General features: G+C 57.4%; 1 protein-coding gene, 2 long non-coding RNA genes and 1 other non-coding gene across 9 annotated transcripts; 2 read left to right on the top strand and 2 right to left on the bottom strand.

Moving 5' to 3' along the window:
* The first annotated feature begins 1,262 nt into the window (after positions 1-1,262).
* On the top strand, positions 1,263-6,027 carry LOC115341195. Of its 5 annotated transcripts, XR_003923318.2 has the most exons (7): positions 1,263-1,373; positions 2,186-2,283; positions 3,327-3,416; positions 4,151-4,330; positions 5,330-5,381; positions 5,661-5,791; positions 5,950-6,027. It is a non-coding gene; the product is annotated as an uncharacterized LOC115341195 (long non-coding RNA). The 5 variants fall into 5 exon arrangements; XR_003923319.2 differs by lacking the exon at positions 4,151-4,330 and having other exon boundaries at positions 5,333-5,381; XR_003923316.2 differs by lacking the exon at positions 4,151-4,330.
* On the top strand, positions 2,040-2,114 carry LOC115342353. Its single transcript, XR_003923740.1, has one exon. It is a non-coding gene; the product is annotated as a small nucleolar RNA R38 (small nucleolar RNA).
* Positions 6,028-7,247: 1,220 nt separating the features above from the next.
* On the bottom strand, positions 7,248-18,442 carry ST6GALNAC2 (ST6 N-acetylgalactosaminide alpha-2,6-sialyltransferase 2). Of its 2 annotated transcripts, XM_030013717.2 has the most exons (10): positions 17,998-18,438; positions 12,259-12,351; positions 12,080-12,137; positions 11,249-11,423; positions 10,279-10,444; positions 10,056-10,194; positions 9,773-9,876; positions 9,529-9,612; positions 8,818-8,917; positions 7,248-8,591 (listed from the first exon to the last, which is right to left on the bottom strand). In XM_030013717.2, the coding sequence occupies exons 1-10, from the start codon at positions 18,120-18,122 to the stop codon at positions 8,424-8,426; spliced, it is 1,212 nt and encodes a 403-aa protein (XP_029869577.1). In that variant the 5' UTR covers positions 18,123-18,438; the 3' UTR covers positions 7,248-8,423. The 2 variants fall into 2 exon arrangements, with proteins under 2 accessions (XP_029869577.1, XP_040979391.1); XM_041123457.1 differs by lacking the exon at positions 12,259-12,351 and having other exon boundaries at positions 17,998-18,442.
* Positions 18,443-20,582: 2,140 nt separating this feature from the next.
* Positions 20,583-24,495, bottom strand: LOC121233358. The gene is made up of 2 exons (XR_005932550.1): positions 23,328-24,495; positions 20,583-22,755 (listed from the first exon to the last, which is right to left on the bottom strand). It is a non-coding gene; the product is annotated as an uncharacterized LOC121233358 (long non-coding RNA).
* Positions 24,496-25,164: the final 669 nt, after the last annotated feature.

The following is a 25,164-nucleotide window of genomic DNA, read 5'->3' as shown; positions in this document are numbered from 1 at the left end:
CCTCCCGGAGCACAGGGCCAGCCGGTGCAGACAGCAGCATGGAGCCATCTCCCTGCCGTCGGAGGGAATCCAGGAGCAGAGAGACACTGAGCTCCCGGGCAGCGCTTCCCTCCAGCTCACGGCACTCAGCTCTTCAGGATAACACGAGGTGGTGTTTTCACACGTCAGACAACAGATGAGTTGGCCGTGCCATACAACGCCAATGTAGGAAGCTTACTTTGCTATTGCTGTGGGGAACCGGACGACTTTCCCACGAGCACATCTTTGATTCCAATGCCCCAAAGGACTGTGAATCCCCCACTTCTCTCAGACATTTCAGGGATGACACCAGTTAAATACAGGGTTTTCATCTGTACTCAGATTTCTCCGCTTTCAGTCTCAAGTTTGTCTGCTTTCCATTTCCAGTCACTGGAGCTTTTCACCACAAGGGTGGATAAAGATTTGGGGCAAGAAAGAGGATACTAGCTATTCTTATTTTTTTCTTCCCTTGGTTCTGTTTACACTTTGTTATTGTTCATAAGCTAAACAGGATCCTACAGATTTCATGGCAGGTTTTAACAGCAAAGGACAATCATAGTACATACTGGAAGCATCACGTATTCAAAGCACGGCACATACATTTACTAACTAATCTCTGACTAATCCCCAATCTCCAGCTAATTAGTCTTTTTGAAGTGTGCCCCTTCCTACACGAGCTAATGCTTGTTCAGCCTTTTGAAGCATTTAGCGTGCTAAGCACAATCATGCGCGTCTCCCTAGTAAACCGGGCAGATGAAGAATGAATAAATGCAATTAACGAGCAGCATGACGGCGCAGAAGCTCTGCGTATGGGGCCCAGGCCCAGCTCTGAGGCCGTATCGCTGAGCCTGGCCCCATCCACCTCCGTGGCTTCCCTGCACCGGCTGCGGAGCCCTCGGGTGAGGCGACAGCCGCAGAAGCAGCCTCTGGAAGAGTCGAGCCTCCCTCTAGGGAGAAGTTACACACACTTATTTCTTTCTCTTTCTCTCATTTGGCGTCCCCACCCAGCAGACACAGGACGGAGTGAGGGACCCAGCTCTGCTCACGGCTCCTGTCAGAGGAGCCCTGTCCCCCCCAGACACCCTCTGTCACAAACCCAGGCCCACCCCCACGGCCCCGGGGGGCCAGCCCCGAGGGCACGGTGCCTCGGCCGGTGCCCCGGCCGTACGGGGGGTGCGGCGGGGCCGGGCCGGGCCGGGCCGGAGGGGCCATGGAGGCCGCGGCGGGACGGGACTACACTTCCCATGAGCCCCCGCGCCTCTCGCGAGGCTTGGCGGGAGAAGCGGGCGCGCGCAGCCCGCCCCCTCCTTTCTCCGCGCTCGCTCCCGGTCGACATGGCGGCCGGGTCGCAGGTGGTGAGTAGAACGGATCGTTATCGCCAGCCATCCGTGGGCACGGCGGCCCCGAAGGGCGCGGGGATAGCGGTAGGGGGAGCGGGGCACTCTTGCGCGCCGCTGCGGCTGTCTATGGGGCGCGGCGAGGCCTCGACGTCTGCCTGTAGGGACGTAATGGTGCCCCCCCCCCCCCCCCCCCCCCCCCCCCCCCCCCCGCCATGGTGGGTGGAGGGAGGCAAGGCCGAGCCGCGGTGGGCCCCGCGGCTCCTGCTCGCCGCCTGGACGGGGCTCCGGCCTTCTCCGTGCGGGGGATGCTCCTGGCACCACGGCCTGGCCCGGGCGATGCTCAGCTCGCCGATTTTGACTACGCTTGTACTGATTCCTCCCCAGCAGCGCCTGTGGGAGGGTATTAAATACAGCAGCTGGCGTAGCTCTGCCTGAGCGTTGCCCTCAGTACAGTATTGGGGCTTGTCTTTGAGCACCCTGCAAGCAGTGAGGTTTAGCGGGCTGAGCCCACGTTACCTATTGCTCTTGACCGCGTACCCACGCAGAAGGAGGTCAGCGGAACGAGTTGTACGCTGCAGGTGTCGTTGCTGCCCAGGCGAGTAGCACGCTAACCACAGAGTCAAGAACAGGCTTGAGTTTTTGGGCTGGCCCTGCGTGGCCCAGGTTTGGCTGCTTTGGAAGCTGAGCTAGTGATGATAAAGTTATCCCTGTCTGAAATTAATCTTTCCTCTGTGGAAGCATGACTCTGAGGCTCAGCATTAAAGACACAAAGGGAAAAGAATGGTCTGTTACATGAACTAGCTCTCTGTCACCTTCCTCTCTTTCAGAGCATGGCACGGTGTCAAGCAAGGGTAAAAACACTCACCTGCCTGGGAAGCTGATTCCTTCACTGGACTGACAGTAAACCTGCACCAGCTGCACAATGGTGAGAAACATCAGCTTGTCATAATCTAGTTTTCTCCTCCTACAGGGCTATGGAAGTGAGACTCATTCTGCTGTGTCAAATTATATCCTTCTGTGTCCCTGGGGCTACTGGGAGGTGATATAAAAGCCCAATGGCTTGATTAATATAATTAAGCCAATCAAGGCTGTAGCTTTGTTGCAGCTGCCACCTGAGTGTGCAGCCCATTGCTGCCATGGAGCACAAGTTGAAAGGCAGCACAGAATGAATGGGAATTTTACTGTTGTTGGTGCCCAGTAGAGCACCTGCTTGTCAGCATGGTCAAAGATGAGCAAGAGTAGAAGGGATTAGAAGTAAGAGGGATTGGATGACAGCCCATTATGGAGACACTTGACACAGCTCATCTCATAACTGTATTTGTCACAGAAATAGACCTAATGAAAGAATAATTGTTCTGTTTGCCTTCCTGGAGGTGCACTGGGACAGTTTCAAACTTGGATCGGGTTGCTGGGGGTGGGGAGGTGCAGTTCACATACACCAAAGGGTCATCCTAGAAAGGACACACCCTGAAGAATCCTTCCCCAGAAGGGATGTGTCTGTCCTAGGTCTGCTTGAATGCATTTCTCAAGTTAAACCCATAGACAATTTACATCCTGGATGAATGGATTATTCTTGTGTGCAAAGAGGGAGTTGGATTAAGATGTCTCTATGATGAGGAGGAGGATGCCTCCTTGAAACGGCTAAAAAGGGTCTAAACCACCAAAGTCTCGGAGCTGGTGGGGTTTTTTTCTAAGCAAGAATTTAAATAGCATCCACCTCCCAAAGTTTCTTGTCTCTGAGTGAGACAACTCACTGGAAGCATGCTCTTTTGTCTCCAAGGGACAGGTTTCTGCTGTGCTAAGTTTGCGTCAAAAATTACCTGCCTCTGAACGGAAAACTTCCTGTCTTTAATTCTTGCTCTGTGACCCAGTGCTGTTTGTTTCAGAAGAGGTGGAGAAGAAGTGAGTGGAGGACAGACTTTATACAGAGTACTGTTGCTAACAGTGTTCAATACAACTTGTGTTTAGGAGGAAATTGTCCTGCAGAATCCTGGGGTTGTACTGTTGCCCAAAGACAGCTTTGGCAAGAGGACAGCTGCTAAGTTGGGCTTCAAGCTGGTAAGAATGCTTCAGTATTGCATGCTGCTTGTTTTTAATTTACCAATTATATGTCAAATCCGTAGGCAGCATGACTTGTCTGCTGAGCAGAATACCTAGTCTTTGAATGCTTACCAGAAAAAATACTAGTCATCATGAAGAACCCTGGTCATCAGCATGTTAGCATCTGGGTGTCTTTGCTGTATGAAATTTTGTAGAACTTGAGGAGTTTATATAGCCAAGAGCAAGAGAGAAACTGAGCCTGTGATGTGCTGTTATCCCTGTCTGACAACCGAGCTGTGAGGGAGAAACAACTGTCCACTGAGGCTTATGTATTTCCCCATAGTGGGTCTCCTGCCGCTTGCAAAGACTCAGATGACACAAGTGGTACCAGTAGGCCGAAAGCAGCGTCTCTCCCCTTTCCTCCTGCCCTTGCGGTGTGCAACTGCAGCACAAGCACTGTCCCATACACGCAGGCTGTTCAGCAGCTAGCTCTGCGGAGCCCAGAAACAGCAAGGCTCAGTACAGGGACTGTAAGCGCTGCCTGTTGTTGTCGTACCACAGTTTAGATCTGCAAAGAGCTTTTAAGTTGCTTATCCAAACAGGGAGGCACAGTGGCAGGTAGAAGGGCAGATAAGAAATGCATTTTTATCTCATCTCATGTATTGGGTTTGTGTGGCAGGGTTTTGGTAGTGGGAGGGCTACAGGGGTGGCTTCTGTGAGAAGCTACTAGAAGCTTCCCCTGTGTCTGACAGAGCCAATGCCAGCTGCCTCCAGGGCGGACCCACCGCTGGCCCAGGCCGAGTCCATCGGTGACGGTGGTAACACCTCTGCGGTAACATGTTTAAGAAGGGGGAGAAGTTGGTGCGTAACAGCAACTGCAGCCAGAGAGATGAGTGAGAATATGTGACAGAAACAACCCTGCAGACCCCAAGGTCAGTAAAGAAGGAGGGGGAGGAGATGCTCCAGGCGCCAGAGCAGAGATTCCCCTGCAGCCCGTGAGCAAGACCATGGTGAGGCAGGCTGTCTCCCTGCAGCCCATGGAGGTCCACGGTGGAGCAGATACCCACCTGTAGCCTGTGGAGGACCCCCACACCAGAGCAGGCGCATGCCCAAAGGAGCCTGTGGCCCTGTGGGAAGCCTGTGCTGGAGAAGGCTTCTGGCAGGACCTGTGGACCCGTGGAGAGAGGAGGCCACAGAGCAGGTTTTCTGGCAGGACTTGTGACCCCATGGGGGACCCACGCTGGAGCAGTCTGTGCGTGAAGGACTGCAGCCCATGGAAGGGACCCATGCTGGAGCAGTTTGTGAAGAACTGCAGCCTGGGGGAAGGACTCACGATGGAGAAGTTCGTGAAGGACTGTGGAGGGACCCCATACTGGAGCAGGGGAAGAGTGTGAGGAGTCCTCCCCCCTGAGGAGGGTGGAGCAGCAGAGACAATGTGCGATGAACTGACCGCAACCCCCATTCCCTGTCCCCCTGTGCTCCTGGAGGGGGAGGAAGTAGAGCAAATCGGGAGTGGAGTTAAGCCTGGGAAGAAGGGAGTGGGGGGGGGGGGGGGGGGAGGCTGTTTTTAAGATTTTAGTTTTTATTTCTCATTACTCTTCTCTGATCTGATTGGTAATAAATTAAACTAATTTCCCCAAGTCGAGTCTGTTTTGCCCATGATGGTAGTTGGTGAGTGATCTCTCCCTGTCCTTATCTCAACCCATGAGCCTTACATTTTATTTTCTCTCCCCTGTCCAGCTGAGGAGGGGAGTGATAGAGCAGCTTTGGTGGGCACCTGGCATCCAGCCAGGGTCAAGCCATGACTTCTCACCTCATGAACAGTCATTGAATACGCACGCTGTAGCAGCACTTTCTCTCTAGGTGGCTGACAGCTGCATTCTGCTAAATAATTTTACGCTTTATTTAACAGAATTTGTATTTGTTTGCAGAAGAAGGCTGAACCGGCAAACTTGACAACAACAGACTTCTTGAGAAGTCAAGGTTGGTATACAAAAGGGGAGGGGAATGGTACAAACAAACCATCAGTCACACTGGTTGCTCTGTCAATACAGCTGTTTTCCAAGTAGGACCAGTCACCGGAAAGAGCACGTGGGACTTTGGCTTCCAAGGAGTGAGGGCAAAAAAGTAACGAGGCAGCCTGATGATAAATAGGAAAAGTAAAAGCTACTCACTGCTTTGAGAATAGAGAGGGGCAGGAATTGTTTCAGAATTTTTAGGAAAGCAGTTACAGCATTGCTTTGTGGTGTCTCCCAACTCTAGAAGCAACGGAAAGAAGATTGTTCTGGAGCGGGTCTCACAAATGATACTGTCATTTGAAACAGTGTAAAATGACCACTTGGGCGTAACCACAGGCTTCTGGCTGCTCAGTGTTTGCTGCAACCACATTATGGGTAAGTTCCCAGTAAAGCCAAAGAGGATTTGGGCACTAGTGCCATTGGCTTGAGGGGAGCAAGTTTTTGTCTCAAGACCTGTACTCTCAATTAAATAGTGCAAATCGGAAACTTCTCAGCTGACAGTTGCATTGCTCTAACACTCTTTTTTCCACTAGGACCTGATCTACAGCTGGCTGGAGGAAAAAGTGGTTCCCTGCCGTCTTCTGTTCCAGAATAAAATAAGTTATGGAAAATCTTGGGAGTTGAAGTTGGAATTTGTTTGGGGTTTTTGTAAAGCTTATCTACTTGAACAGAAATGGTTTTGAGTGGGGTTTGGGGCTAAAATGCTTTCTGAAATTCAAGCAGTTGTGAGCTTACCCTTCATAGCAAGACCTGCTCCTCCCTGATACGTGAAGACTTCAGTGTCTGCAGGTGCTGAAAGTTGAAGAAAAGCAATTCATGGTAACAGTGACAAAACTACTTATGGCTAAGCTAGTACTGGTGACAGAAATAGTTCTTGTGGTCTGCTTGGAAGCTCAAAGGAAAGGGAGAAGTGGTGAGAGGCAGTAGTACAGCCATCAGGTTCCTTGTCTGGTAAGCCCTTAAAATGGAGTGTGTTTAGGGCTAGGCTACACCTTTGGCTAGAAAACCTCCCTTTGTGAAATAGGAAAGGAGGGTGTGCGTATTAGTGCCTGATGTGCACAAACAGCTCTGCCCATGAGCTGGATGGGATTCTGCCAGGATGCTGCACTGTCATGGCGCTCGTTTTTAAAACCTGTTCTATTTGCCCTGTGCATCAAGGTGCTGCTGACTGCCATGTTCAGTCACCTCATGGGCTGTGCTGTGGCTTGGCCAGAGCTGGTTTGAGGAGGTTTTGGTGCTGTCTTAGTCAGGTGATGTGAAGATCAGGCTCATTCTTGTCATGAAAGAGGTTTTGCTGAATGCTTGCGAATAAAAAAAAACAGGCCTGACTGGCTGACTTGGTACCATTGTAAGGTGGCTCTGATGCGAACAAAGGTTAATTTGAGACCTAGGAACACAAGATGGGCTCCAAGCTAGAGATTACATCTGAAACAGGCTTAAGAGACTAACCTTTGCTAATGCTCATTTGAACTGCCTGAAAGCAGCCTGCTGTGAGCTTGAGGGGGTTTTGAGGTTCCCTGGCTCATGACCAGGATATCTCTTGCCATCTCTGCAGTAAATCATTGCTCCCCAGCTGACGTACAGCAAATAGCATCCCAAGTAAAAAAAGGCTGTGCTCAGAGCTGCTCCCAGAGATCCAGCACGGCAGCCTGCCTGGGGCACCAGGCCTCCCTGCCAGCCCAGGTCTCTCCGGTTTAACCCCACTCCCATCCCTGCCTCTGGGGCTGTTACCCAGTCGAAGGCTTGCTCTACTACATGCTACAGCTCCTTTGCTGTGGGAGGTAGGGGGGTCTTGCCCCCACCCAGTTCATCAAAACAACAGAAACAGGGATAAAAGAAGACATTGAATATTTTATGTAATTACACAAAGTGGGAAAGTGTCTCGGATGACGCCGCTCACTCCCCTGTGCCATATCAACCCTGTGGCCACCACCAGCTGGAGCAGCCTCCTCAGCGGGTGTTCCTTAGCAGTGCTGGCTTACACGGGATAGCTGAAGGGTTCAAGACCTTCACCTCCCTTTTTCTGGGGAGGAAAAAAAATTGAGAGTGACAATGACTTAGACTCACCCAATGAGCTAGCAGGCTCCTTAACCCACTTGGCATGGGGCTGCCTTCTCAAAGCACTTGGAGGGCACCACGTGGTCCCTGTGCAAGAAAAACCCAACAAACCCACTACCACGCACACGTGGGCTGTGGGCCAGCTCTTGCCTCCAGGATGCTCAAAGGCCAGCCACGTTTCTGATGTCCCAGCTGAGTTGCAGTAACCCTTTTCTTAGCTGATGGCTTTTAACACCCTTGTTTGTTTGAAAACACCATGACCTAGAGAACGGGAAAATCGCAGGGCACGCTGTGCGTCTGTCACAGGGGAGGACAGCCAAGCTGCTGTCTTTCCTGCTGATCCCAGAGGCAAACATCCTTCTGGAAAGTGGCACACGTCAACCCAGAGCTGGCTGGAATTCAGGTGCTCTGTGGTCCGGGAGGGAGGTGTTCTCCAAACACACCGCCTTCCTGTTAGCTGGATGATCTAGTCTCCAGTCCAAGGATTCATCACGCCTGTTGTGGTCCCACCACAGTGATGAGCATTTGACCTGGAGTGTGATGGCAAGGTGAAGGGTGTTTTCCACACGTACACATCTCCAGCATCCTCTTGCAGCATCACCCTGCCCCTCCTGTGCTTCCAAGGGGCCACTGCTGCCCCACAGCTGCTTTTGTGGGGCTGGGAGGTCGCAGCCACATGCCGTGCTGCTTCTTGGTGCCCTAAAGGCCATGTTCAATCACACTGAGCCACGAAACATTGCTGGAGATCCCTGAGAAAATGCAACATTTCTCTGCCAGCTTCAGCTTGCCCCTTACCATCACACCACCGCCGGCCGCGGTGTGGCGGGTCTGCTCCGTGGGCTGGCTGGCCAGCTGGGGAGAGCCCTCGGGAGGGAGAAGGTGGCCTTTGGGAAAGAGGAGAAGAGCCACAGGAGTCCTCGGACTTGCCCTTGTGGGCGGCTGCCCAGCCTCACCGCTGGTAGAGGGTCATGATCCCTGCGCGGTGCAGGCTCCTCCACAGCGCTGACTCCAGCATCATGTCGTGGTTGGCATAAAACACCAGCGGTTTCTTCTCCAGCTCGTAGTAGTGGTCTGAGAACTGCTCATAGTTGGCAGTGATGAACCCGTAGGCACTGACCTGCAGGGAAGGAGGTGGGACAGACAAAGGACAGGGTCAGGGCTCCACCTCGGGTGGTCCATGCACCACCACCCACCCCCCAGGGATGGGGTGGCACATGTAGGACAGCCACCAGGACATGCTGGTCCCCACCAGGAGCCTTACAGCAGCTATTCACAAGCCCCCAGCAGCCAAAGCGGGGGGATGTCCTTATCCCCAGGGGGAAGGTGGCCCCGTGGCCTCTTACCTGGTCGCAGGTGTGGAGCGCGGTGAGGAGCATGAGGGCACCGGTGCTGGGCATGTAGAGCGAGCCGTACTGCGTGTTCAGGAGCTCCGACCGCAGGAACCTGCCGGTGGACACGGCAGGTTGGGGTGGGGGGAATCACGGCTGGCACAGCACCGTGGCACCCAGCACCAGACCCAGCAGCACCCAGCACCCATCCAGCCCCCATCGCGCACTCGGTGACACCAGTGCCTGGTAAGGCAGAAGCACCGAGTGAAACACAGGGCTCGTGGATTCTCTGATGGCTGCTACTAAGGTTCAGCTCATTTGTTGCAGGTTGCTAAAAGGCATCTCTCTGCTGTTTGAAATCACACCAACCCAGGCGCCTGCTTTCATGAAAGGTAGGAAGAGACAATCCTTTTGGGCCCTACCTCTGCTCCTGTTAGACTAGGTCAAAATTTAATTTATTTGGGGAAACGGGGGGACAAGGTGAGCACAGCAAGGTGCAGGAGGGGATGTGAGCTGTGCTGCAGCAAATAGGAAGGGGAGAGATGCCTCTGCCTTGTCTGCAGAGAGCAGGTCAGAGGTGGTTCCAATGCCTGGGGAGGACTGGGACTACGTTTTGATGCTGGGCAGCCACTGGTCTGTACTGGAGAGAGCAGTGGTGGGAGGCAGGTGGTCTTAGCCCGGCATGGAGCAGAGCTGGGCAGCGGCCGCGGTCCTCATCATCCTCACCTCGCTGTCAGGTACTGCAAGAAATCTGGATGCAGCAGCTTGAACTTCTCTGCAGATGCCTCTGGTCCAAAATACTTCTGTGGCCTGCAGTGGGGCAAGGAGAAGGGCAGAAGTCATGTCACAGGGGTCCTGGAGCTACTTGGGGTTTATCCCACCAGGGACAGACATGGGGCGAGGGCAGGCAAGTCATGCTCCCTCCGGTGCATCACCAAAGGTGCTGGGAGGATTTGGGGGGGCTACTCACTTGTCCCCCTTGTCCGAGCCCTCGGGGACTGGGCTGCCCTGGATGGCCGACTTCAGCATGACATAGTCCCGGACATCCGAGGGGATGAAGATGTACCTCAGGTCCTGCAGTGGGGACACAGACGTGGCACTTGGGGGGGGGGGCTTTCGGGCACTGCCCACGCCAGCGGGGCGAGGACTGAGGGCTCCCGAGATGGGGAGAAGTTTTGGGGTGGAGGGGGGGGCAAGCCCAGCCTCAAGGGAGAATTTGGGGTCACCTCCCCAACAAGCCCTCGGGGTCTCACCTTGGCCTGGGGTATCTGGGTGAAGCCGTACTCCTCATAGGCGATGAGGGAGTTCTTCATGGTGTTCACCGTGAAGCCGTAGAAGGAGATCTTGGTCCCGACGTCCTCCTCGAAGCCTTTGATCACGGCACCGTTGAGCCTGCGGGAAAAGCGCAGGACGCGTGTCCTGGACTGGCCTCTCCCCAGCACCCGTGGCCCCATCCTGCCCAGGACCCGTCCGCACCTGAAGACCAGGTCGTGCGCATCGATCGCCTTGCCCTGCCGCGAGCCATTGAGGATGCCGCCGTTTCCCACCACGGCGCAGCGGACGCAGCCCCCGGGGAAAGCGTCCCTGTCGAAGAGGTGCCTGTTGGCGGAGGCGTTGAGAAGCCGGAGGGTGCTGCCCACCACTGGAACGGAGCAGGATGGGGCCGGTCAGCGGGGAAAAGGTGCGCATCAGCCCGCGGGAGCACCTGTGCGCTTAAGCGTGCAACAGCACACACGGACAAGCTTGTGCAAGAGCACATCCAGGAGCAGCACACAAGGAAGCTCATGCTATCCTCGTGCAGGAGAGGGGTCTACGGGTGGGATTGGGGGACACCAGCCAGTCCTGCCTCTCACAGGCTCGGTGTCACCCCCTCACAGCCCCCCACCTTCCCAAGCCTGCTCCAAACAGTGGCCACCTGAGGCCGTGCAAGGCACGGGGATGCATCGGGACATCTCCAGCCCCAGCCCTGCGGATGCCGCTGCCTGTGCTGGCCGTGTCCCCTCCTGACAATGTCTCCTTGCAAACGCCACTGGTTCGCTCCCCCCCGCTGCCCCCAGCACTTCCCAGCCCAGGGATTGAAGCTGGCGGCTGCCAGGGAGAGCAGAGAGTGGGTCTGGGGTAGGAAGGGAAACAATCTCCATCCACAACAATGGAGAGGGTTGTCCGAGCTCCTCCGGCCCCAGTTAATAATCATGCACACACTGGAGCTTTTATTCAGGGAAAATGTCACAAGATGCAGCAAATGGCATTTGCAAAGCCATCCCCTCCGCCCTGGGAGGCAGAGTGGGAAGAGATCAAGGTCCCTGGCTCCTCTGCAGGGCTTCTCTGCCTGCCCCATGTCTTCAGTCCCTTCTGCTGGGCTCCCCGGCCCCTCGAGCTGCCCCGCACCCTCCCATCACCCTCCTTGCCCCATCTGCTGCCACCCCCATCCCGGTTGGGTCCACACCTGCGTGGGACAAGCCTAGCCAGCCGTAGGGGACGTGTCGTGCCTTCAGCCTGTCCCAGGTCTCCGGGGTGAAGTGCTGGTCCCACATCAGCACGGGGGTGTCGAAGCGGAACATCTCCCCAAACTTGGGGTCTGCCTTTGCTCTGGCCATCACCGAGCGGACGCACGTGTTGGGCTGGAGGGAGGAGGACCTTGGTTCAGTCTCCAGCCTGGGTCTACCTTCCTCCGACATCTCCACCCCTCAGCAGGCACTGAGGAGAGGACAAACCCAGGGACAGAAATGGTCCTTGTCCATCACATGTTCTGCTGGGTCACCCAGGCAAGGGCATTGCCTCGCGCTTCAGTTTCCTGCTGCAAAACGCCCTTTGGTACCCAGCTCACTGGGGCTGGGAGGACCAGGACTTACAGAGTCACCTGAGAGCGTGAGCCCCGTGAAAGATTCAGCACCTTCTAGTGTGGGCACCCTGCTAAAGGCCTTTGCTGGACGAGAACAGCCCCAATGCCCAGGACCGGTCCCTCCCAGAGCCTGGGTCCATCCTCACAAGCTTCCAGCCTGGGCTGGTGGCCCAGGCATCATGGGGTTGGAGAGAGCGGGTGATGCTGGCTCCAACCTCCACACTGGGGAATTGCTCGGGGAGGTGCTGCCACGGCAGCAGGGAGGCCTGGGGAGACCCACGTGCATGGATGGAGGAGGTTTCTCCTCCGCACACATGCACAAAACCCTTTCCAGACGGTGCTGCTCCTCCTCAGCTTCCCCACACAGACCTTCAACCAACAAAACCCAGCAAGGAGGGGTACCAGGGATGCTAACCATACTGTGCTAACGATTACCTGCTTTCTGCTGGGCTTGGGCTCCTCCAGCTCGGCCGAAGGCTTGAAGGACTTCCCACTGGAAAGGGCAAAACATATAGCGGAGTTAAAAATCCATCACGTGGGCACTGGGGAACCCCACAGTGGGCAGGGGGCTCCCAGCTCGTGCCAGGACCGATGCGCACACCTTAGTCCCTTACCTCTCTAAGCTGCCTTCAAGCGCCCATCTGTGGCTGCCGGCTCGGCGCAATGTCCCCGACGGAGCCAGGACCAGCGGTTCTGGCCGCAGCAGGCTGGGAGAAGAAGCCGGTAGGGGCTCAGCCGGGGAGGTGACACTGAGCCACTGCACCCCGACACCCCCCCAACTGCGAGAGCCACGGGGCAGGACCACGTCACCTCCACTCGGCTCCTCTCCACCGCTGCCTGCGCCCACCCACCCCCTGTCTGCGCATCTTTCTGCAAGCGGACAGCCACAGATTTGCAAAATACGGGGTTTGTGCAGAAAGCAGCCGCCGTCTCCTGGTGGGTCCCACCTCCAAAAACTGCACCCAGCCCAGCCTGCAGCCTTGGGGAGACCCTGCCAAGACCTCCCCTGCTCTTCCCACCATCCCACCTTTCCCGAGCCCGAGAGGGATGAGGCTGGGACAAGCTGGGCAAGCCAGCAGGACACATATAACTGCTACACTGGCAAAGCAATCAGCAACTGGGATCTGGAGGCTCACGGGGTGTGCAGGACCCCCCTCTGCCAGGGGGCCAGCTGGGGCATGCCCTGATCCTTCATTTAGCGGTGGGGGACAGAGGCAGAAGGCTTCCCACCCCGAGCATCTTGGGGTGCCCTGAGCACTACGGGGCCAGGCAGAGCAGACCCGGCCTCCCGGGGGGGGGGGGGGGGTGTGTGGGGCTGGGGGCCAGGGGCAGACAGGGTCGCAGCCTGGCAAGCAGGAGGTGGGAGCCCACCGGAGGGGAACAGGCTCCCATTCATCCCCGCACAGAAGGGCCCTTCAGAGCCCCCCCGGCGCCGCCTCCAGCCCAGCCGGCAGGTGCTCAGGCCAGAAGGGGGGTATTGTGGAGGAGACAAGGGCCCCCTTGTTACGGGATCTCTGCTTGGGAGCCCAGGGACAGGTAGAGGCAGGTGGGGAGCGGAGCTCTGCCTCCCCCCCCGGCCCCCGCCGGCACAGCGGGCATTGGGTTTCCATCCCCGTCACGGCCCCTGTCAACACCAGCAGCACCCACAGCCCTGCCCGAGAGTAGATCCAGACCTGTTTGCCACCCAAACCCTGCTCTGTGCCACCCTGGGGGTACAGCATGACACGGAGGGACAGCCCAGCCCCTTGCCTGGGTGCTGGCACCGGGGGCTGGAGCATCTCCCCAGGCACGGACAGGGAGTCATGGCCAAGGAGGCTTTAGTCCCAGCTCCCTCCTTCCACCGTCCCAGCACCGCCAGCTCTGGGCAGGGGATGCCGAGGGCGAAGGCATCCCCCCTGTGCAGGGGGCTCAGCACCGCTAGAGGAGCAGGGCAGCTTCTTAAATCAAGCCAGTGCATCTTGCCTCAGTGTCCCATAAAAAGGCAGCTCCCCAGCAAGAGCTGCTGCCCTGCAGAGCCCCCACCATTCAAAACACACACGCTCCAGCCCAGGGGCAAGGTCCCTGGCTTAGCTCTACCCCATGGCCAGATCCTGCCCTCCAAACACGTGCAAAGAGCCGTCCTGCTGCGTACAGTACAGGAGGGCTGGCACCCGGGCTGGCCCCCGAGGCAGGAGAGGAGTCGGGCTGGCACTGCTCCCACCTCTCCTTGCAGCCACCAGCTCATCCCTGAGGCTCATCCCCGGAGCACCTGAGCTGATGGAGAGGAGGGAGGGCAAATCCCCAGGAAGGTCCACCAAGGTGGGACTGAGCCATCCCAGAGAGATGCCAAAGCTGCAGCTTTCTGCAGGGCCTTTCTGGTGTTATCACCGTGAGCATCTAAATAAACCCAGCCTGACCAAACTTGCCTGTTCCCTCAGCTTGCGGACGGGAGCGGAGCTGCCCTGGCAGGGTCTGTGCACAGCAAGGCACTGGCTGGGAAAGGCCATCCAAAGGCTGTATGAGACCTCGCGGTTACGCTGGAGGCTGCTCTTTCAGCTCATCTCTGCCAGGTACAGGCAGTACACCCTGGTCAGAGCAGAGCTCGCCCATGCAAGAGTCTCACAGCAGCTACAAGGAAAGCTCCGCGCGCTGAAAACAGCTTAGCTGCAACGAACCGCCACGGGATCCCCACAGAGCTCACCCTCGGCGAGCCACCCCAGCCCTGCTTGCTTCCTCCATCTCACGACAAAGAAGATCCCCAGCCCACGTGCCTCACCAGCAGGAGCTTATCAACATTACCAGAACCTGAACAACGGACCGGGGACTGAAGAAACCTCCAGAACCAGCTCCTGCAAAGCACCAAGCTCCCCAGAGCAGCACACCCCCCCTGCACCCAAAGCCCCCCTGTTTGGCCACCCACCCTTTTTCTGGCCTCAGAGGCACAACCCACCACCAAACCCCAAAAGCCGTTACCCTCACACACCATGCCCAGGAGCTGCACACAAACAGCCTCTCCTGCCCCGCTGCCTCTCCAGCCCTTCCTCGTCAGGCTCACGAGCCCCAGCTGCACACATCTGCCCACCCAACCCCTCCGAGCTCTCCCACTCTTATTTCTTGGTACAGACCCTTCCATTCCCATTCCCTGGCTCATCCCAGTGCCTGCAGGACAAGGCAAAGACCCGGACGCTGGCAGCGGGAGGGTGCTGTGCTACTTTCTGAACTACCAGGGATGCTGCGGGAGCGCCCGGGGCAGCGCGGGGGGCTGAGACCTGGCTGTGCTCAGGCTGGCTGGAGGGACGTGGGCGCAGGCAGCCCGGCAGGTTGGCTCCTGCTGATGTTCAATGGGAGCTGGTTCCCTCCTCCACCCGTGGCCACATGTGGCGCGTGGCACTTTTGCTCATCCCTTCTTCCAGGACTTGTGCTGACCTGATAAACTCAGTCCCCGCGTCAGCACCTCCCTGCACTCGCATCCCAGCTGTGGGTGCTGGAGCAGCTCCCCAGCATCACGGCAGCCATCCTGGCTGGGGCTGCTGCCCAAACGCTGCCAGGGAGGGCGTGGGGCGGCCGGGACCCTCCCCGCACCCCCCCCGCAAAACACAGTGGCACGTCGGGGAGCCAAACACTTTGACGTCACCCGCCAGGATGTGGTGAAGCACCTCGTGATGCTTGGTTGACTCAGAAGATGACAACCCTGCCCGGGACCGGCCGATGCACAATGGGGCTCCGGGGAAGGAGTGGCCCGTGGCTGCCCAGGCACCAGCTGCGGCAGCAGAGCCAGCCAAGCCCGGGTGCGCTCTCTCACTGCCGTGGCATTCATAAATATGACGTCTCTGGTCTGTGGCCTCCCCCCATTTCCAGCAGATAACACCATGTATGAGTGTTGTGAGCACACACTCCGGCCTTATCTTCAGCAAACACTCCCAGGGCCCTGCAGAGCCATTTGAGCAAGCCGAAGCAGCAACGCAAACCCGCTCTCGGAAGGCGTTTGCTCCATCCCACCGCAAAGGGCCGAGCTGCAGAAAGCATCTTTCCCTGGCCCAGAGCCAGAGCGGCACAGCGAGGCTGGGCAGAGCTCCGCGCTCATCCTGTCTGCCCTAATAGCAAAGCCACAAGCAGCGCCGGCAGCTCACCGGTGGGGTTTCAGAGAGATGGCTGGGCGGGGAGTGGGACGAGGCTGTGGCCAGCTGAACCCGGGGGGCTCCAGGGATTTCGGCCCCCTGCAGCCCCGCTGACCGCAGGGTGGCCAGATCTGCGGGGACGAGGGCATTTTGCCCATCTCTGTAGGGGCCTCACCGCTGCCACCAGCTTCACGCTGAACTGGAGGGGTACTGGGCGTTGCCGTGGGTATCTGGCCCTCGGGTGATTTGGTGCTGGCAGCAGCCAGCATCAAGTGGGGGGTCAGCTTCCTCCCAACCCCCTTTGTCGCCCCATAAGTCTGCACAGAGACACTGCTCACACAAACCTCCCCGCCGAAACGTGGCCACCTGCACCGAGTGAGCACCCCTGACCCTCCCTTTCTGCCCCGACGGCAGGCAGAGCAGAAAGCGTGCACTCCGTGACGGCACGTCAGCCGTGCAAAACACCAGCTGTCCCAGCTTCACCTCCGGACTCAGCCCCGCATCCAACGGCAGGGCAGCACCAATTCCTCCGGGTGCACGGTTCAGGCTGGACAAACAGCAATCACGGGACGGCGTGTTTGTAAACACGGGGAATCGGAGCGAACGGGACTCGCTCTGGTTTGGAGTGCAGGTCAGCTCCCTGTTACCTCGCCCTGGGCTCCTCTCTGGGGCTGGACGAGCTGACCCTCGGTCCCATCGGTCGTGGGGCAGGAGGCTGGGCTGGCTCCGCGGCGGGGGGACCCCGGGCTGGGGCAGGTCCAGGCGGGGTTCGGCAGTGACTGAGTTACCTGCAGCCTGCCACGTGCTGGGGGGAACCCACTCCCGGCTCCCATCCCGTGGGTCTCCTCCGCACCCTGCTCCTGGGATGGGCCACGGACCCTGTGCCACGGACCCTGTGCCACGGCAAGGCTAGTTTCCATTCCCAGCTCCAGCGTGGTCCTTGGGCACGTCCTGCTGCCCTCGCGGGCCTCAGTTTCCCCTCTCGTGGACATCAAGCTCTTTGTGGGGAGCTGCTCCGCACCCCAGCCGCAACCTGCCCCAAGCGCCGTGCGGTACAAGCTAACGCTGCTGCTGTTCGCGGCGCTGCTCACCCAGCGTGGTCGAGGGTGAAAACCTCTGCCCGGGCTGCTGGGGATACTTCTGCTCCGCAAGACCAGCAGGAGAGGAGATCCCTGCCCTGAGCAGGACAGGAGGGGGCAAGGAGAGCCCCCATCTCCCAGCGGGAGAAGAGAGAGCGTCTGGACCCCAGGGAAGCCCAGCCAGCTGCATTCCCAGCAACTCCCAGCACAAATCTGGCTGCACTTAGATCACCCCGTGCAGGACCGGCTCTGGTCCCCACAGCATCCTCCATTCCCGGGCAGCACCCTGGCAGCTGGGGTCTATCGCACCCATGGCACCCAAGAGCACCCAGCACGGAGGCCAGGGACACCCACAGCACTTTGTGGCACATTACCTGACGCTCACAGGAGAGGAGGGTGGCTGGTCCTGCAGGCCAAGTGCTGCGCAGGCTCCCTCCCACCCTGCCCACTCAGCCGTGCTCCCCAGGGCTCCCTGGGGTCCCCAACACCCTCACCCACCTGGCACCGGGGAGACTCAGGAAGGGGCTTGGGGAGGTCGCAGGGAAGGCAGACATGACCACAGACCCCTGGGGAGATGCAAATTGCTGGAGTTTGGGAAACGCTGCAGCCCCTGGGAGTTTGCAAGCGGTGGGGTGGCAGCCCCGGGGATCCGAGTGGGATCGGATGCCTTGCCCTAGCAGTGGGGGGATCAGTGCAGCTCCATGGGGGCCAAACCTCCCCCCAGGACAATCAGCCGGCTCTGATCCTCAATCAGCTCAGCGGGGAAACATGGGGCTTGCAGAGGGGCTGGCTGGCTGCTGAAGGGGGTTTGATCCTGCTGGGGGCTGAGCACCCCCAGCCGTCCCTGGACCCAGCAATGGTTTCTTTGCACTCTGATGGGCTGAACCCCTGTGGGGACCCCTGCAGCCCCCCACGACCCTGAGGTCCTGCGCTGGGCACCCCTGGGCTCAGCTGGTGGCCATAGGCAGGACCCGGCGCCCAGGACACCTCGGGGAGGGGGCAGAGCCTGCTGCAAGCACATTTCCCAAACCAGCCAACAACCGGGGGCACAGCCGAGATAACCTACACTAAGGGGCCCACACCGGCACCCCAATTCCCCCTCCCCACCCCAGCGCATGGTACCTCATGCTGGATTTGCACATCCCTGCCTCCCAGCCCACTCCGCGTCCCCCCTTACCTGGCTATGATCCTCTGGCTGGGGGGCAACTCCACCGTAGCATAGTAGTGACCGTAGAGGAGCAAGGAGGATGTTAAACCTGCCAGGAGCAAAAGGCAGAGCCGTTTCCAGTGCGGGGACCCCATCCCAGATACTTCAACCGCTGGAGTAGCGCAGGCAAGTGGGAGCCCGTGCTGCCTGCACCGGGCACGCTGCCGTCCCGCCGCTGCCTGCAATGAGCCCTGCAAACTTCCAGACCCCTCTCCTCTCTCGGCCCGGTGGGTGCGGACACCCCTCCGTCCTGCCCTGGGTGTTCTGCTGCACCTTGGAGCAGACTGGGATATTCCTCCGGAGCGGTGGGAGGGAGGGTGTGAGCCGGAGGGAGGAGGCAGCCGGCTGACTGGTTCAGACTTGCTGAGAAAAAAAGCACTTTTGAGCTGCTTTTTCTCTGAACTGGGGATTAAACATTTACTCAGACCAGCAGGAAAATGTGCTTTTTTTTTGCCTCCTTTTCATGCCACCCACCTACAGCTCACAAAGCACGAAGGTTGCCCCTTTCTGTAACTTTCTTGTTTGGCTAAAACATGTGCTTTTACCACCAGCTGCTTCACAACCGGCAGCGCGCGCAGCCCACGCCAACACCCGGCGACCCCACAGTGCAGCCACCGCCGAGCGTGGCCGGAGGTGCCTGCTGTTTATTAGAAGTTTATCAGAAACTCCGGGCTCCAAAGTAAAGCCGGACTCTGGTCTTGGGGTGCCCGATAGCAGCACCGCAGCACATACCAGCACCCAGCCGCTCGCAGGCAAACCTGCCGCTGCAGGAGCAAATCTGGTGTAAAAGGGGAGAAAGGGGGGGGACACACTGGTGGGGTGCCGCCTCCGGGTCCCTGGCGGCTTTTTGGCTGAACAGATCGCACCCCTACAATGTGGGTTTTGTAGCAAACAAAACCGTTCAGGGCTTTGTGCCAAGTTCAACAAACGGTTTGGGCTGGGGGAAAGGAAAAACGGGTTTGGGGGGAAATCCGAATGAAGCATTTTGACATTTTCGGAAGCGAAGTGCTTCAGTTCCTTTTTTGAAAGAATATTTCGACATTACTTTAGTTAAACTCATTGAAACAAAGAAAACAGCCCTGCTAACTGTAGGATATGCATACCAAAATGTTTGTTACAGCGGGGGAAGGGACTCAGCAAGGAAAACAAGCGTTTTCAGTTGAACTGCAGTGACTTTGGGGGTGGATGGGGTTGTGCGTTGGATTTTTAGGAAGACGCCAGACTTGGGGAGCAGCAGCATGGTGAACCCTGCTCCATCCAAACCCTCAGCCCTGCGCCCACGGCTCCCCAAGCACCCACAATGCAAGTCTCCATTCGCTTGCATTACTGCAAGTCCCCCGGTTGCCAGTCCTGGTCCTCTGGGAATTTTGGCTGTGCGGGGATGGCACCGTGCCAGCATCCACAAAGTACCCAGGTTGCATCGGTGGCGATGTCCTCATGTGAACACGGGAGCAGGTCTGCGACCCAAGGCTTGCAGCGGTGCCAGCGCTGGCCTTGTCCCAACTGGGAGAGTGGACATCAGACCTGGGTCACCACGACAGGATGGTGGCCAAGCAGATTTTAAAGAAAACTTACAGGGAACGAGCCCTGCTGTTGCGCAGGGGCTGGGGAGCTGCGGCAGGCAGGTGTGGCTGGGCACGGGGTGTCTCGGGGAAGGAGAGAGCAGGCAAGAAGCAGGAGGGACAGGACAGACCATCACCGCTTGGACACGCAGGGATGAACTGAGGTCTAAAGCTCAGCTGGAGCTAAAACTACAAAAGGAAGGGCAGGAAGAAGGAGTTAACACGTACCCTAGTAGCAAAGGGCAGCTCAGAGAAATGTGGAAGAATTCAGCAATGGAAGAATTTGATGCTTTTTGCCTCTATCAGTAAAGCCTGCTCCCAGCCCCGGGCAGTACTGGGACATCTAGAAGATTCAGGGCCAGCGGAGGTGGGACAAAAGTCTGGGATCCTCCTCAAAGGTCCCCCAGCCTGGAGCCTGTCCCCACCCGGTGTGACTTGGGGATTGCCCTTGTTCGCTCCGACCCGATGGATTTGCTCCCTGTGACCCAGCGCTTCGGCTCAGGTGCTCTCAGCTCTGGCCCTTCGTTAATCATGGCTAATTATTACCAACTGTTCTACTAAGTCACAAGGGACATAGCAAGGCTTGGCCCTGGAGGTGGACAACCGATGGTCTGGAGCGAGTGGCCTGGGGAAAGTCAGGAATTTGCCATCCGGAGACATTTATGGCCCAATTATGCAAACGCTGTGAGTGGCAGCTTCAGCGCATTTGCCCAGAGGGAGGGAGGAGCTTGTTTCTTCACACCGCTCTCATCCCTGTTTCCATGATATACGGATTTCTACTGTTGGGTTTTTTTTCAAAGGGGTGAAAATGAGATGCACAGTTCTTCATCTACTCTACTTGTTTTGTGCTACAATGCATTTTGGCCCATGCCCCAAAATTAAGTGGTGCTTAATTTAGAAGTTAAGTAAGTGTGAAAACCTTTTAGGATGATAGTTGCCAAATAAAGATTAGGAAAAGAACACAAAAGAAATTACAATGAAAACCAGCAAGTATCATTTTTAGCCTGGGCTTTTTATTCCAGTGATTACTTCTTGGAAACAAAACCCAAGCCATCCACATGGCTAGAGAAAGCAAGAGGAAAATAAGCACATTTTGCACCAGCTGGCTGTTGGCCACAGGTTGGTGGAGGAAAGTCTTATGCTCTTTGCCATGATGAACTGTCCAGCTGGGAGAAAGAGATCTCCAAAAATCTCCTGGAGGATTTATATATCCCAATTTGTTCAGCACAGGTCAGAGGTGCATTTAAGAAAGTGCCAAAAATCTGCTCATAGGAAATTTCCCTGAAATGCGAAGTCTGGACCTAGGAACGCATTGCTGTCAGCCCCGCTGGAGAACGTGGGGCCATATGGCTGCCTGTGAAGGCAAGGCCATTGCATAATGAAAAATTTGTCAGCAGATGTCTCGGGAGGCTGACGCACAGCCCCTTCCCGACAGGGTGGGGAGAGCAGCGCGAGTGCGCCTCGGCCAAACCTCCTCTCGCCAGGTTCCCTGCAGAAACGGGGTCAGGCAAAGCGCCTGCCCGCAGTAACGCTGCCTGGGCAGTGCCGTGGATGCTCCCTGACGGTCTTTGCTTGGATTTTTAGGTGTTACTGCAACCAAAGTCAGGAGGTGAGCAGGGAAGTGACCGCACAGAGGATGCTTGGACGTGGGGACCCCGGCACCCACATGACGGCAGTGCGGCGGCAGCTCTCAGCTGTGGGACCGGAGATGCTCAGGGCTGTGCTCAGCATCACCCCATGGCAACCGCAGCTCTGAGCGCTGGGCTCTGCCTTTCTGCCTTGTACACAACCCCACGCTGCGGGTAGGGAAAGGGGCTCAGGGATGCAGCTGTGCAGTGTAACTGAGCTGACGTGCCCCATCTTTGTGCCAATCTGGCAGGATGCGGCCCATCAGGGAAACACATCCTTTAGTCCCCTCCCGCTCCTCGCAAAAGCAGGAAGGTTGTGGGGACAAGCCACGGGCTGAGGTGGCAGGTCGGGACCTCGCATGCGGTGGCAGTATGTGGCTTACGTTGGCTCGCTCCCCTCGGCGCTGCTGGGGCCCAGCCTAGCTCTCATGGCAGAGATGTCTGCACCTGGCAGAGCCGTTGGGCAGCCCTGGACCATTGACCGGGGCTGAGATAAGCTGAACACACAGTCCGAAGGCCTCTCTGCCAGGCATGAGACAACCTGTGAGGCTCTGTCCTGGAGGGGTGCAGAGCTGGGAAACACCTTTGAGAGATTTGAGAGATTAAGGTGACAATGCAAACCACAGCCTTCCCCCGTCTTGCCAGCTCTGCACCAGGCAAAGCAGATGTACGCTGATATTAGCACAGTAAAAAGTCCCTGAGGTCTGCTGAAACACAGGAGCCTCAAAGCCACATGACCCAGGGGTCAGGCCAGGCTCTGTCCCTGAAGCACACAGCTGGGGAGACGGGACACTATTTCTGAGTGTGGGTGGGTGCCAGCCCCTTGTCCATCTGTGTGGTCCCACCTGATGCTGCACGGCTGCTGTGGGAGGGATGGAGGGAGCCTTGGGATGTACTCACGACTCAGCAAGTGTCTTTTCAGAATTTACCACCCCGAGGACTGGGTCAGGCCAAGCTGGAAAAGCCCCACAGCACCCAGGGTCCTGCTGCTCAGCCTGGCAGAGGAGCCCGGACTACCACAGCGCCTTGGCGTGGGAACCAGGGGCTGCTGCACCTCCAGGAGCTGTTTGCCTGCAGGGCCCTGCCCCAGCACCTGGAGATGAGGGCTCTCTGCAGGGTAGGTGCTTTTGATCACCTGGTACTTTTTGCACAACAAAGCCATGGGCTGCTCCTTTATCTTGTTCTCCCTCCCCTATTATCAATAGTTTTTCTGGTCTGACTGGATTTCCCTGCTGCCACATCCCCAACAAAGGGAGAAGGTCCACACAGTAGGGGTGAGGAGGGTGAGCCCCCCCACCCCTGGGCAATGAGGGCCTGCCCCAAACCTCTCTCCACTTGGAGAGCATAAATAGCATTTGGTGAGTCACCAGCACAGAGGTTTTTGTGCTGACCTGGAGCCGGCACACAACTCTGCTATACTCCCATGGCTGACCTCCACGGCTGCTTGAGAGCGACGTATCTGGAGGGAGCACCTGCTCCATGCTGGGAAGCCAGGCACTGGTGTCCAGCTCTGGCTGCTCTGTGCCTCGGTTTCTTGCCTGGGAACAAGAGACACAGGACTGACTATCTGGATGTGCCATCATGGCACCAAACTGCCCTGGAGCCGTGTGTGCCACATGCAGTGGCTCTCTCTGGCACCTGGTTTGGTTTGGTCTTGGCTGACAGCACTATCAGGCACCCCAAGCCTGAGGACACCCCTTTCAGGCTCTGGAGAGCAGCGTTGGGCTGACCAGGAGCGGGGCAAAGATGGGCGCTGCACCGCCTGCATGTCCCTGAGGCGCATCCCCGTCCCCCAGCCCAGCAAGTCCCTCCCCACTTCCTCCTGCTTCGGCCCCAGCTCCAGTTGAGGAGCTACTTGCCTGTGAACATGCAGCAGGACATGGTCCCTGCTTCTGCTAGACTAGGGTGAGCCGTCACACCGCAAAAAGGGAAGAGGCTGAAACCAAACAAAAGATTCAAAGCCCAGCCAGGAAGGTGACACAGCAAGAGTTCCTGGGTGACAAAGGGATTTGTTTCCCACAACCTGGCAGTTAATATTTAGAGGCCGTTAACTCATGGGGAACCCCAGGAAGGGTCGGGTACAGCTGTAATAATGGCTCATGGTACTCACCCAACAGCTTCCCAAAAAAGCAGGGCTGACACAACAGCAGCTTCTGGACATGCTGAAGCACAGTTGTGTATTTCCTCCCCAAATCAGACATCTCTGGTTAAATCCAGCAGACCCTGCAGCTCCTGGCTGGCACTGGGTATCGTGTCTGTGCACGAGTAGTTGTCGCTGTGTCTGAAGCATGTCTCAGGATGTCAGACCCAATCCTGCCGTCAGTCCCTCCGCTTGTGCTGCCTTCAGCACCATGCCACGTTGCACAAGCCGAGGCTGCACCTTTGCACACGCTTTGCAGCTGCAAGAGTGGCACTCACAGGTACGAAACCTCTTCTATGCATGTCCCTACATACCCCAAGGAGCTCCTGGACTATAAATCCTACGGGCAGGCGGGTGTTATAAAGCAAAGGACATGGGGGGACAAAAGTCTGATGCAGTCTGGGCAGCTGCAGGGCTGTGCACAGCACTCAGACATGACCTGTGCCAAACCTGGATGTGCCAGACATGGCACGATACTGACAGGTCCCTGAACAGCAGCTGCCACCTGGTGGCACTGGGACAATCCTGCTGGCCTACCAGCCGCAAGGACCTGGATGGGGACATTTGGGGTGGCCCTGCACCATGGCACTGGCTCTGTTCAGCCGCACTGAGGAGGCTGGGGCTACTCCAGCTTTCGCCCTGGGACACACATCCAGCTGGGAGACTCACCCAAGCCCTGAATCCTGGCTCTTGCCAAGGGTGCTCCAGCTGTAGCTGCCCTCCACAGGTTTTGCCACACTAGTTTGGGCCAGGCTAGAAGTTAGCTGGGAAATGCCACCTCCAAACCGCCTCGACTTCCCGCGGCCACTCCGGACCCAGTGGCACAAGGTCAGGTGGCTCTGGTGAGGTGCAGCTGGACTTGTGCTCTGGGGGATGTGTCCCCGAGTGCACCACACCTCAGCCAGCCCACAGTGGGATGGGATGCCTTGGCGCAGGGGGGACGGGAGCAAAGTGAGGAGGTGAAGAGGACCGCCAGGTCAGAGCTGCTTTTCTGGGGCCAAAGAGGATGTGGTTTTGAGCTTGCTGGGAAACTCCAGACCACAACAAACACCCTCCTCCAGCTAAGATTATCCCTGATAACATCAAACTATGCCAGCTGTGTTGAGAGGAAAGCCTGGAGGAATAGGCTCTGCTGGTGGGGAAAGCCTCCTGGGAAGCTTCCTTCCCTTGATTCTGGGAAGCCTCCTTCCCTTGACTCTGGGAAGCCTCAGCAGCACAGAGGAGCTGGGCGCTGGGGGAAAGCGCCGGCTGGGGGCTGCCAGCCCATCCCCTTGCCCACCATGATCCCCTTGCTTGGCGGGACTCAGCCCCAACACGCTTCCCAGAGGAGAGGGAAACAAAAGAGGAGGAGGGGGAAGGGAAGGGTCTAAGAGAAACTTCTTCCAACTTCTTGGAAAGAGAAAAGCCCTATTCAGGCAGAAAGAATACCCATGCAGAACTGGTCACTAAGCAACCCACAGCAATTTGGTATGGCCCAACGCACAGGCAAGGAACAAAGCTGCCTCACTGCCCACCAAGAGCCCAGCGGGGTCCAGAGCTCCTGGGTGCAGGAGTTTGTCCTCAGTCAGTTCTGGAGGGTGACTAGCCTCCATCAGGCTCCCTCTTCACTGGGAGGCTGTTTGCTGCTCAGGAAGTATTTCTGATCTGCTTCAAAGCCCACGGCTCTCCATGGGTCTGTTGTTCACATGAGGCTACATACATCATTCCCAACAGAGGCACAGTGCATTTCGGCTAACTCCCTGCTCCTACAGACACTACAGGGCTTGTATGGGCAGAGCAGCCAAACGCAGGCTACACCCTCTCCCAG

This window comes from Aquila chrysaetos, chromosome 5 (genome assembly GCF_900496995.4).
Source record: "Aquila chrysaetos chrysaetos chromosome 5, bAquChr1.4, whole genome shotgun sequence".
Taxonomy (NCBI): domain Eukaryota; kingdom Metazoa; phylum Chordata; class Aves; order Accipitriformes; family Accipitridae; genus Aquila; species Aquila chrysaetos.
The sequence above is the reverse complement of the archived record's forward strand: the minus strand, read 5'-3'. Positions and strand labels throughout refer to the sequence as shown.